Source organism: Ovis canadensis, chromosome 3, assembly GCF_042477335.2.
Source record: "Ovis canadensis isolate MfBH-ARS-UI-01 breed Bighorn chromosome 3, ARS-UI_OviCan_v2, whole genome shotgun sequence".
Lineage (NCBI taxonomy): Eukaryota > Metazoa > Chordata > Mammalia > Artiodactyla > Bovidae > Ovis > Ovis canadensis.
The window spans coordinates 141,219,919-141,232,212 of NC_091247.1; the positions used below are offsets into that span (position 1 = coordinate 141,219,919).

The 12,294-nt window shown below is 35.3% G+C and overlaps 1 protein-coding gene across 12 annotated transcripts in view; it reads right to left on the reverse strand.

Moving 5' to 3' along the window:
• Positions 1–423: 423 nt before the first annotated feature.
• The window catches only part of ATF1 (activating transcription factor 1), a 62,106-nt gene continuing 50,235 nt past the window's right edge, over positions 424–12,294 (reverse strand). For 10 of the 12 annotated variants that reach the window (XM_069584414.1, XM_069584410.1, XM_069584406.1 and 7 more), the window contains 4 exons: positions 10,285–10,415; positions 6,993–7,175; positions 6,746–6,905; positions 424–1,918 (listed from right to left, as the gene is read on the reverse strand). In XM_069584414.1, coding sequence (XP_069440515.1) covers positions 1,774–1,918; positions 6,746–6,905; positions 6,993–7,175; positions 10,285–10,415 — 619 coding nt within the window. In that variant the 3' untranslated portion in view covers positions 424–1,773. Of the gene's footprint in view, positions 1,919–3,978; positions 4,100–6,745; positions 6,906–6,992; positions 7,176–10,284; positions 10,416–12,294 lie in introns of all 12 variants that reach the window. The other 2 variants (XR_011255869.1, XR_011255868.1) reach the window with 1 other exon arrangement.

The window sequence follows — 12,294 nt, forward strand, 5'->3', positions numbered from 1 at the left end:
GACAGAAGTAATTCCACTGGTGTTCAGACTTTTCTTTCTTTTCATAAACTGCTGACAAATCAACAAAAAAAGTCCCATTTTAAAAGATCAACAAAAAGTCCCATTCTAAAAGACCCTGACCCTGTTAATGAAAAATTTAATTAAAATTAACAGATTTATCAATTAAAATTTCTACATGACAGGCCCCTAACCATGTCCTAAACACTTGTAGAACAAAATATTTAGCTATCTTTATTATAATTGGTTCTGACTGAAGCAAAACATATAAACATATCCCCTTAAAATAGGTTGTGCAGCCCAGATTTGTAAATTTATCCTCATTTCAAAACTAGGAATGCACTATAGTTAGATACTAATTAACAAAATGGTTATCAGGAAACTTGTCATTCATATATCAAGCAATATATTTTATATTCAGCAAACTTAATTTTATCAAATGTCCTTTAATTTCATACACAACAATATGATACATATTGTACTAAGAAGCGCACAATAGTTTTGCAGTACAATTTCAAAGTGTATACAAATTGGAATACAGAGGTTGAACACTGGTGTGCTGACAGCATTTTTGAACTCTGGATAAATTGCATACAAAACTTACAATTCAAATATTAGCCAATCTGGAAACTTTACTTCCCATAATATAAAAATGATACTTTGAGATGCAAAATATTTTTTACTAACAAACTATATAAACATTTAAAATAATCATTAAAAACTTAACTTTAGAATTTATAAAGATTAGCTATAAAAATATATTGGCAGTCACTTTTCTTATAAATGTACCATTCACTACAATACAAAATAGTCTCTAACATAAAATTGCCTTAGTAACTGTATTTAGAATCCGATAAACCTTACATTAAACTGATTATAAAATCCTCTTGGAAAACTTTGGTATGCATCTTCAGAAGGTTTTTAAAATACTCTAATTATCTTAAGGGCCTGTAAACATTCCGTTCTATTAAAGCACAACAGAATAAGTAATGTATATTCAACTGCATACAGAATCAAAAAACAATTTATTAAATATTTGTAGAAAATCACCATTCCCAGAGTAACCAAAAAACTATTTAAAAGTATCAAACTTCTAAACAATTCTTTTCCATTCTGATAAAAAATGTTACAAAATCATCATACTCCATTCATGTACCTTAGATGTCTTTTAGGACAAGGCCTCAAAAATTGTTAACCTAGTCTCAAAACCCCTCCTGAGTCCAATGAACAGACTTTTAAAAACCTATTTGAGACCTGACAACAGAACAAGTATATATAATCAAGATACATAATTTATGTTTAGTTATGTATTAGCTTTTCTTTTATTTTTGCAATGTAGAATTTATTGGCAGAAACAGAACACACGCACACAATTGAAGAAAGGTAAATTTTAGGAAACAGAAATGCAAACCTGTAAGGGTAAACTGATTTATTGTTAAAGGTCTGATTTACCAAATTTCATCTTATCTACCATTTTTGGAATATTGGCAACTATTGTTATTTAGAAAATTCGAATTGGTGAAAGTTCATTTCCAATGTTTCTTGAGTATGTTTAATTTTTACAGAGCTTCCAGTTGTGCCAGTAACTTCCTTGAGGTCTTTTTCCACTTTATCCTCTGTCACCAGATCTCTCGTGTAAGGTATTTCTCTTTGAGTTGTAAAAACCTAAATAAAAAGCTTCATTTTTGACCTTTCAATTCATAAAACTCCACTAAAAAGAAAAGAAATCCATCTAATTTTTAGGCAAGTCCACAAAAATATTTTCTTTCTTAAGAATCAAACACTTTTATTAGAATAAAGATCCTTCAAAGTTTTTAACTCTTCTATTAGAGTTTTGTTTTGATTTTCCAGAACTGCGACTCGATTTTCCAGGCATTTCACATATTCTTTCTTCTTTCTGCGACATTCTCGAGCAGCTTCTCTAAATATAAGCATTAAAAACCAATGTTAGAAAAAAGTTCAAATTCTTTAAATGGTAAATGTGTGCTGTGTGTGCGCCAAGTTGCTTCAGTAGTGTCTGACTCTGCGACTCTCTGAACTGTAGCCCGCCAGGCTCCTCTGTCCATGGAATTCTCCAGGCAAGAGTATGGGAGTGGATTGCCATTCCCTTCTCCAAGGGATCTTCCTGACCCAGGGATCGAACCGGCATGTATCATGTCTATTATGTCTAACCTACGTTGGTAGGCAGCTTCTTTACCACTTGCACCACCTGGGAAGCCCAGGTGAAAAAAGTTAGAAAAAAGTTCACATTTTTTAAATGGTAAATGCACTTAAGTAATTTTCCCTGGTCATCCTTTTTTTCCCCTCATTAAAACAAAATCAGGGTATCATCTATATACAGTGAAACACAATGATCTTAAGTGCAGAATTCAATTTGCTATGGCAAATGCATTCATATACCTATATAACCCAAACATCATCCATCAAGTCTTTTATTGCCCTAGAAGTCCCCTCATGCCCATTCTCCCCAAGCAACTACTGTTTCGATTTTTTTTAATCACCAGAGATGAAGTTTTTCCTATTCTATAACAGAACTTCCTTCAGACAACAGTCATACAGAATGTACTCTTGTGTCTGGTCTCCATACTCCTCCACTGTATGGATATAATTACAATCTGTTGATCCATTATGCTGAGCCATTTGCTAGTTTTAGCTGCTACGCATGTCCTTCCTTGTGCCAGTCTCTGAGAACATATGTCCCGTTTCTCTTGGATAAACACCAAGAAATGAAATGTATGGGTCCTCTGGTTAACTTTGGACATATAAATCCTCTAAACTTCAATTTTTAATTATAAACAATGCTTTGATACTCAGTTTTGTACATGTCCTGTTAGAATATTTCTATGGATTTTCATTGAAGTTTTATATACATATACAACAAGTAAAAAAGTATTTTGAATTTTTTTTTAAACTAAAAATGAAGATATTCTCTGCAACTTGCTTTTTTTGACACATACTATTTTAATGATGTATCTATACTGGTACACAGTTCTTTGTCATGCAGACATTTCATTGTTAATTTTCACTTCCCTAACTACTAGTGAAACGGAACATCTTCCAAAGTTTAAGTCTCCTCTGGATCTGCTCTTATTTATTTGCCTGTTCATTCATACTTTTTGCCTATTTTACATTTAGAAATTACTAGAAAGACACACAACCTAAGAACTCTCAATGAATTATACATACCAACCCGTTATATGTTTCTATATTATTTTCTAATCTACTTGATTTCTGATATTTTTATTTCTTATATGATAAATTCTCTTTTTTAGTCTTTTTCTTGGCTTAGATTAAAACTGCCATGCACTATATATTCCTAAATTTTATTGCTTAATTTTCAGAGTTTTCTTTAATCTATCTGTAATTACTTCTGTATGTGGTATAAAATAGGAGTCCAATTTAATTTTCTTCTGGATGTGGAGTTGTGTATCATTTCAAAAACATATTCAACTTTTTTTCAGTTGGGTTGTACTTATTAATTCAGATGATCTTTATATTTTTTCAAAGAAATCTTTTTTGGGGGGGCAGATATGCTGCAAATATCTTCTGTAGATTTGAAGCTTATATTTTCAGTCACTTTCTTTTAATGAAAAGCTATTGATTTTAATGAAGATTCATCCATCTTTCATGTTAAATTTTTTATGTCTGTATTATTTTAAGGAATCTTGCCTATACTTGAAACTGTGAGATTATGTATTTTCAACCTAAAAGTTTTTAAAATTTCACCTTTCACATACTCTTTAATTCATCTGGTATGGTGTGAGGAAGAAATTTGAAATTTTCTCACATAAAATAACTATCCTAGCATCATTTATTGGAGTCCCTCCTTCCCCCAATAATCTGCCCTACCAAGGTTTCATGTATTCACAGATGTGTTTCTGAGCTCTCTACTCTATTTCACTAGTGATTTTGTTTACCTCAATGCCAGTATTACATTATTTTAATTACCACGGTTTAAACAAGATTTGATTATCTCCTCACCTTATTCTTGTCTGGAATATTTTGGCTGCTCTTGACCCTTTTTACTCTTCTATAATTTTAGTATCAACTTGTCAAGTTCTTCAAACAACCTGTTTGGGTTTTGATTGGAACTGCATTGAATCTATGGATCAATTGGGGGGAAAAAATAGTCATCTTTATAATACTGAGTTTCCATATCTGTGGACATAGTATATTTCTCCATTTATTTATTAGATCTTCTTTAATGTCTCTAAAAACCAATATTTTCCATAAATGTCCTGGACATCTTTTGTTAGATTTATTCTTATATATTTCATTTATTGATAATATAAGTATCTTTAAAGTAACTATTTACCAAACTCTTTATTGCTAATGTGAAGAAAACAGCTGATCTTTGAAACTGATCTTATATCTAGTAACCTTATGAATTCATTATTTACAGTAATCTTTCTCTAAATCCATTTTGTTTTTTTTAAAATCAGGCAATCATACAAAAAATAGTAACAGCTTTTATTTTCTCCATTTAAATCCTTATAATATCCCCTCTTTTTTCCTGATTTACTAAACTGGCAAGGATTTCTAGTACAGTGTTGAAGAGACCTGGTTCTTTTTCATTTCTAAAGAGTTTGCAGATTATTCCTGGATATTCTAAGCAAATGAATATATCTTTGTTAAAATTAAAATAGCAGTTTTACTTTTCTTCTCCAATTTTTATCGTTTTTATAGTCTCTTGATCTTTGATGATTTTCAATGACATCCTTTTCTACATATGAAAAACATGCTTCTTTCTGTCTCTCTTATTAGATAACTGAAGACTTCACAGCACTCATTCTGCTGTCTGCTCTTTCTGCTGACTCTTGCTTCTAAAAGGCTGTGTGGTATTCTTCAAGACTCTGGACCCTAAAACCTGGACCCATGAATTTAAATCCTACATCTTATCACTTACTGGGCAGTGTAACCTTGGTCAAGTAACTAGACTTCTCTAGGCCTCAGTTTCCTCAAGAAAATGGAAATAATTTTTTTTGTGAAAATGGTCTAAGGGCTTGGCATATATAATGGAGGCCTAATCTTTGGGTATTCTGATTTTTCAGCTTATATTTGTTAGAACTCAATGTGTAGGAATTCTTTAGAGCCTGTGTTGAGGTTGCTTTCTCCAAGCAACTGGGGACCCTATGAGCCCTCACCCAGTATTTACCTATTTTTTGGACTGCACTGGATCTTTGCTGCTGTGCCAGGGGCTACTCTCTAGTTGTGGTGTGTGGGCTTCTCATTTGGCAGTTTCTCTTGTTGCGGAAGACAGCTGTAGGGCGCACAGGTGCAGTAGTTGTGGCGCACAGGCTTAGTTGCCCTGTGGCATATGGATCTTAGTTCCTGGACCAGGGACTGAATCAATGTCCCCTGCAGTGGTAGGCAGATTCTTAGCCACCAGACTATCAGGGAACTCTTGATACCCATTTTTTAAGTTACAATTCTCAGCTTATTGGTGTAGATCTTCTTGGGTCTTGACCTCAAGGAAGAAAATCTTTGATCCAGTTCTCCAAGCTGGAGTCCCTACGCTCTGTCCCTGGTCCCCTCTGCATACAAAAGCTAGGCCAATTAATTACAAAGATCTGAACTTATCCCCAGGAATATACAGCAGCTGCTTCAGTGCTTATTAACATCATGGTCCTATGCTTCTGGTCCATTTCTAACCTCAATAGATCTCTTTCTGCATGCTCATCCAAGCATGTAAAGAAATGGTTTTTATATTTCATCAAGCTTTTAAAAATATTATGCAGCTGAAGTTACACTGTCAGAGAAGTCTCACTCTAGTAATTTTTAACAAGTCTTCTGGGTTTCCTAGGTACACAATCATATCATCAGCAAAGAAATAGGATTATTTTCTAATATTTACATGACTTATTTCATTTACTTGTCTTACTGTATTTGTTGGAACCTCTAAAACAACAGATGGTCTCTGCCTTGTTTCCAAGTTTATTTACAGTGATAATTGCTCCCTTTTATTTTTAGTAAAACATTTTATCTTGAAGTAACTAAGTGTATCCATCTGGCCCTTTATGGTAATTTTTATTCCTCTAGAAAATGATCCTTTTACTCTGATTTTCTAACTTACTCGAGAGGACCTAAAAATAGAACTTTATTTATAATTTTAAAAATTTGTTGTAATCTGTAGCTATTTACCCTCTTTTGTTTCTAATATAGTTTATTAGTATCTTTTTTCTTCTCCCTTGAACACACTGCAAAAAGCTATCCATTAGATTCTTTTTCTCAAAGAATTAGTTTTAATACCAGATGTACATGAGATGCAAACAGCATTGTTTAAAATACATATTAAATGAAAGGTAATGTTTCTAGAGGTTAAATGACTACTACATTTTCATGATCAAAATTCATTTTTAAGAACAATTCTGTATCCATATGTATACTAGGTATTATGCCAGAAACCTAGTAATTCTTCCCTATTCTTACTCTAGTCAACAAACAGCAAGCAGAAAATTATTATTTTCACTTAACTTTGTCAACCCAACAAGAACAATACTATTTTAAAAGTTTTGCTTAAGAGTGCTATTTGAAGAACACAACAGAAATGGAAGAACTCTAGGTCATATATTAATAAGAGACTGTGCAAAGGGACTCACTGATCTGCTAGAAACATATAAGACAGATTAACAATTAAAATAAAACTGATATAAACTCTTCTCATTTCTAACATATAATCTCAGTTAAAATCTTTCTGAGATTTATAAAAACGTATCACCCATTCTGATAGTATAATTTTACTACTTACCTGTTTTTCATCAACCTTATTTCTCTTTTCAGTTGGGGGTCATCTGTCTTAGATGTCTGAGATGTAAGGGTCACGGGAGATGTCATCACCACGGTTTGTGGTAGTGAAGTAGCTGAAGGTGTGGTACGGATCTGATATGTCTGCATATCTCCTGACGCAGCTGTGTGGTCCAAAGAATAAGTTAAAATTCGTAAGTGTCTTTGAAAGTACTCTGGAATGCTTTCCATAGATACTTAAGCATACTTACTTTGTACAACAACCTGGTTGCTGGGCACAAGTATTTGTTGTCCATCAGAAGTCTGTGCATACTGGAGAATTGTTGTACCTTGTTGAGTACTGCCTGAATTTGTCATGGTTAATGTCTGAAGGCCCTGTACTCCATCTGTGCCTGGACTGGCCAGCTGTAAGGCTCCATTTGGGGCAATGGCAACTTTAACCAAAGAGAAAATATAGCTAATGTAAGGCTGGCTATACAACACACTTATTACAAAGGATTGGCGAACAGAACAATCGCTTTTTATTAAAACAGGTTTAAATGCAATTTCACTTGATGACTGTTGGTTACTTTAGGTGAGCTACATGTAAAAGAAGTAAAATTTGGCATTTCTTGATAAAATTTTGTATTTCAAATAAAAGTTTGCACTAATCTTAAATTTAGTCTTAAATTATACAATAACTGATCAGTCATTTGGGGCCCTATGGAGCACTACATGCTAATTGTTAATGTTGTCACAGCAGTTCTGGGCATGAGAAAGGGATACCACTGACAAATAACCTTTAAAGCAAAAATAAGTAGAAGGAAAGAGTAACATAGTCTGTAATTTTTATTTAAAAGCATTAGAAAGATTTTATCTTAAAATTTTTTGAATAGGTAAGTGTGCCTATGGAAAAAAATTCAGAAAGGATAAAAAAGGTTACATAATGAAAAAAAAAATCTTCACAGGCTTTCTCAGCTCCACTCTCCAGTGGTGACACTGTTTCTAGTTATCCTTAGACTTTCCCTATTGCCACACCACAAATATTCCCATATAATTTATAAAATGACTTCAGAAGAAAAGACATTAAAGTTTTTTAGATGTAGAGATTTGTTTTAAATTTACAGTAGCAATTACTTTCAATCTCTTTCCCTGTAACAGACACAACATACATATAAATATATATAAAAAGGAAAAGTCCGGCCTTCCCTGGTGGTCCAGTGGTTAAGAATCTGCCTTGCAAGGCAGGGGACACTGGTTCGATCCCTGGTCTGGGAAGATCCCACAAGCCCAGGGCAACTGCGCCAGCCTGTGCCAGAGCCCATGCTCCACAGTAAGAGAAGCTGCCACAAATGAGAAGACTCTGCACTACAGCCAGAGGGTAGCCCCTGCTTTCCACACTAGAGAAAGACTGCACGCAGCAGTGAGTGCGGCCAGTAAATAAAAAATAAAATATTTAAAGTAAAAGGCCCATTATCCCTATTATTCCACTTGCCATTTCCCACCACCCTCTTGAGATAACCATTATTTCTGGTGTACATCCTTCCTGGTATCTCCCTATCCTCATATAGACTGATATATAATATCAAAATATAGGGACTTCCCTGATGGTCCAGTGGTTAAAAATTGCCTTGCAATGCAGGGGACAGAGGTACCCTGTATTCGTTCATCCCTTGTCAGGGACCTAGGATCCTACATGTTGCAGAACAACCAGGCCTGTGTGCTGCAACTACTGAGCCCATGGGCCACAACTAGGGAGTCCGTGTACCACAACTAAGATCCAATGCATTTATCTATTCACACACATTATAGACAGATACACATCTTCTGATGTATATGCAAATATATACATTAATACAGCATTGTTTTCATTTTTGCAACATATCTTCCTGTACTTGATTGACATGTGTATTTACCTGGTTGAATTTACTCTCAATCTGTACTATTCAGTATAGTGGCCATGGGCCACATATGGCTATTTAAATTAATTAAAATAAAAAATTCAGTTCCTCAGTCTCACCAGGTACTCAGTAGTCACACACAGCTTAGGAGCTCCTGTACTGAACAATGCAGACAGAGAACATCTGCATCAGCAAGTAAGTTCTGCTGCATCGAACCGCCCTTAACAACATGTATTGTCCTGTACTTCGATTGTACCATGCGAAATACTGGCCTAAGTTTCTATATAGTTTTCATAATAATAAACCATGTATCATAACTTTTAACTTGCTAATATGCTGTCTTAAATATTTTTGGAAATAATAATACATATGATTTTTAAAAATTCAGTTTTGTTTAAAATAAAAAGTGAACCTCCCAACTGCTTCTGAGCTCTGCTCCTAAGTTTCCTTCCTTGCAACCACTTTGCCCAGTTTGTGTTCTCAAAAATATTCTATATATATTCCTAAAATTATATGTTCATAACACATTTTACTGAAAGCCTACTATGTGCCAGGCCCAATATCCCAAGGTTATAGTGGTGAACAAGACAAAGTTCTCCCCCTCAAGGAGATCATAAATCATAAATCAAATAAGCTAATCTATATATATTCTATAATTAAACAAATATACTTTAAAGCATTTATATGTAATTATATTGGAAAAGTACCTAAGAAAATAAACTAAAGGGTGGAGCAATATATTTTAGCCACAGTGGTCTCTCTGAGGAGGTGACACTTAAGCAGAGCAAGAGTGAGGATGTAAGCCATATGAGGATCTGGGTCAAGAACGTGCAGGTGCTAGGGATGACACGTCCAAAGATCCTTAGGCAGAAATGAGCTTCATGTGTTTAATAAACGGCAAGAAAGTTTGTGTGGCCAAATGGCATCAAGTGACAGGAGATGAGATCAGAGTAGGCAAAGCCAGATCCTGATGTAATGCCTTGTAGGACTTATTCTAAATGTGTCAGAAAGCCACTGGAAGATTTTGAGCTAAAGCGGTGTAATCTAATACACATTTTAAATAAACTGCTTTGGTTGCAATATCGAAAACTATCAGATCAAGGATGGGAAGCAAGATAACTAATTGGATACTGCAGTAGTTCAGATGACAGTATAAACCCAGGTGGTGGAGATGGTGACAGGTGGTCAGATAGGACAGCTGTTTTGTGGCAAGAGCCAATTAGACTTAAAGAACAGGGCTTATGAGAGAAGGGAGAGGTTATTTACAAATGGGACAGCACAAACGAATTTCTTGGGGGTGATGGAGTATCTTGATTGTGGTGGTGCTTAGGCAACTCCAAGCATCTGTCAAAACTCACAGACTTACCCCCAAAATAAGTATGTAAGCTATGTATCACTAGCAAGCTGTGTGACTTCAGGGATATTAACTGTCTAACTCTCTAACCTCAGTTCCCTCATGAATTGTTAACTGCCCACCTTACAAAATTGTTGTAGGGAATAAATGAGATAATGCTAAAAAAGAACTCTGCATTATTTCTGGCTCAAAATGCTACTTATTATCCTTTAATACTCATCACTATCAAAGTATGACAGTCTATGCCAGCTTCTTCACAGGAAGGTTCTGTTCTGTGTCTGCCAGGTGGGAAGTTACTCCTGTACGTACTGTACTGGCCGGTGCTAGTCTGATAGATGGGAGTTGGAACAGACATAGAAGTGACAGCAGAAACTCCAGGGTTTTCTCCGTCTCCTTTTCTGCCCCGTGTATCTTCGGAAGATAGGTCTTTCAAAATCTTTCTGTGGAAAATAGAACTCTATTATTAATGTTGGTAATGAGGACAACTTTACAAAAAGAAATTACTAAACCTCTTCCAATTTCAGGTTAAAAATACAGTGATCTAGTAGACACCTAGAGTCAGACATGACTGAAGCGACTTAGCAGCAGCAGCAGCAGCAGACACCTAAACTGTGGCGTCGAAGAATCATTTGTTTAGCACATACTATTTTTTTACCTCAAGCTAGAGATAGTGAAAGACAAGGAAGCCTGGTGTGCTGCAGTTCATGGGGCTACAAAGAATCAGACATGACTTAGTGACTAAGCAACAAGACTCTGTTTAGCAGGCTGGTTACATTTTAGTTTATGATGACCTGAAAAGAAACAATGAGCAAATACCCATACAGAGTGCCTTTTCAACAACAAGGCCCTTGTAGAGGTAGAAAAGGTCTCTTTATAGGAGAGGTGGCTCCATTGTGAGTATAAGGTGCTATTCATTTTCTAAACAGTGTCAGTTACCTTTATTTAAAAAGATCAAATTGGGGACTTTCCTGGCAGTCCAATGGTCAAGAATCCACACTTCCACTGCAGAGGGCACGGGTTTGATTCCTGGTCTGGGAACTAAGATCCTACCCTACATGCTGCATGGTGCAGCGATCAATCAATAGATTAAATTTATTTTTTCAACCTTCAACTCTATAATGGAAGAGAAACCCATAGTTCTCAGAAAGAAACAAGGAGATTAAAAATACTACTCTAAGACTGGTGGTTGCCAAGGTGGAAGGGGATGAACTGGGAGTCTGGGGTTAGTGAATGCAAACTGGTAACATTTAGAATGGATAAACAATATCCTACTGCATAACATAGGGCACTATAGTCAATATCTGGTGATAAACCATATGTAAAAGAATGTGTGTATAAATTAGGGGGATGGAGCCCATTTTCCTAACTTTGATGGAAAGTATAAAAAAAAACTACTATAAAAACACAGAGTATCTGTGATAAACAAAATTCATTATTTTAACAAGAAGTACACTTGACTCCACAAACATAAGGCAAAAGTAAGGGGATGGAAAAAGATGCCTTGCTGAAAAGAAAGGTCTTCCAAAACACAGCTGGGGATGGAAGGAGCATTGAAAGAAAGAAATTTTTACTCAAGAATTCCACGTTTGTTGGAGAAAAATTAGAAAATCTTAACTACTTGTGCAAAAACAATAACAAAAAAGAATCACAAAGAAAAAAAAATAACCCTTAGCATTAAATGAGATCTTTCATGTTACCTACGCTAAACTTCCAGCCCATTCAGGAATTCTCTAACATTACTAACAGCTTCTATTTATAGGAATAAGGCATCCACAATTTCAAAAAGCAAACTATTCAATTATCGGATGGTTAGAGCTCATCCTTGTTTAGTTTCAAAGCTAATTCCACCCAGTGAAACTAGAGAAAGTTAAACTCTATACCCTAATCCTATATCCATGCCCTAGCTTTGCAATATCTGACAACTGCTTCAGGTTTTCTTCATCGGTGGCCAGATAATTTCAGATCCTTCAGATGTTCTCATCACATGTTGAAGATCCTTTCCCAGCTTGGTCCCCTTAACCTGGACAGTCTTCCCACCAAGAACCAGAGTGGAGAACAAAGGACATGGCGGTCCTACGAACTCTGTGTTAGCCATCTGTAGAACCGCCACTGTGCTTCCCAAACCTGCTATGTACCAGAATCATCTGGAGAGGCTTATTGAATCCAGACTCCCCAATGGCACCTTTAATGACTTGAGTGAGCTGGTCAGGACAGAGCTTGAGAATACATTTAACAAACTGCCTGCAAGATCCTAAGCAGCCAGCCTTGCATGAAATGGTGGAATGCTGTCCCCATTTCTTTTTCAATTTTAAGTTACGA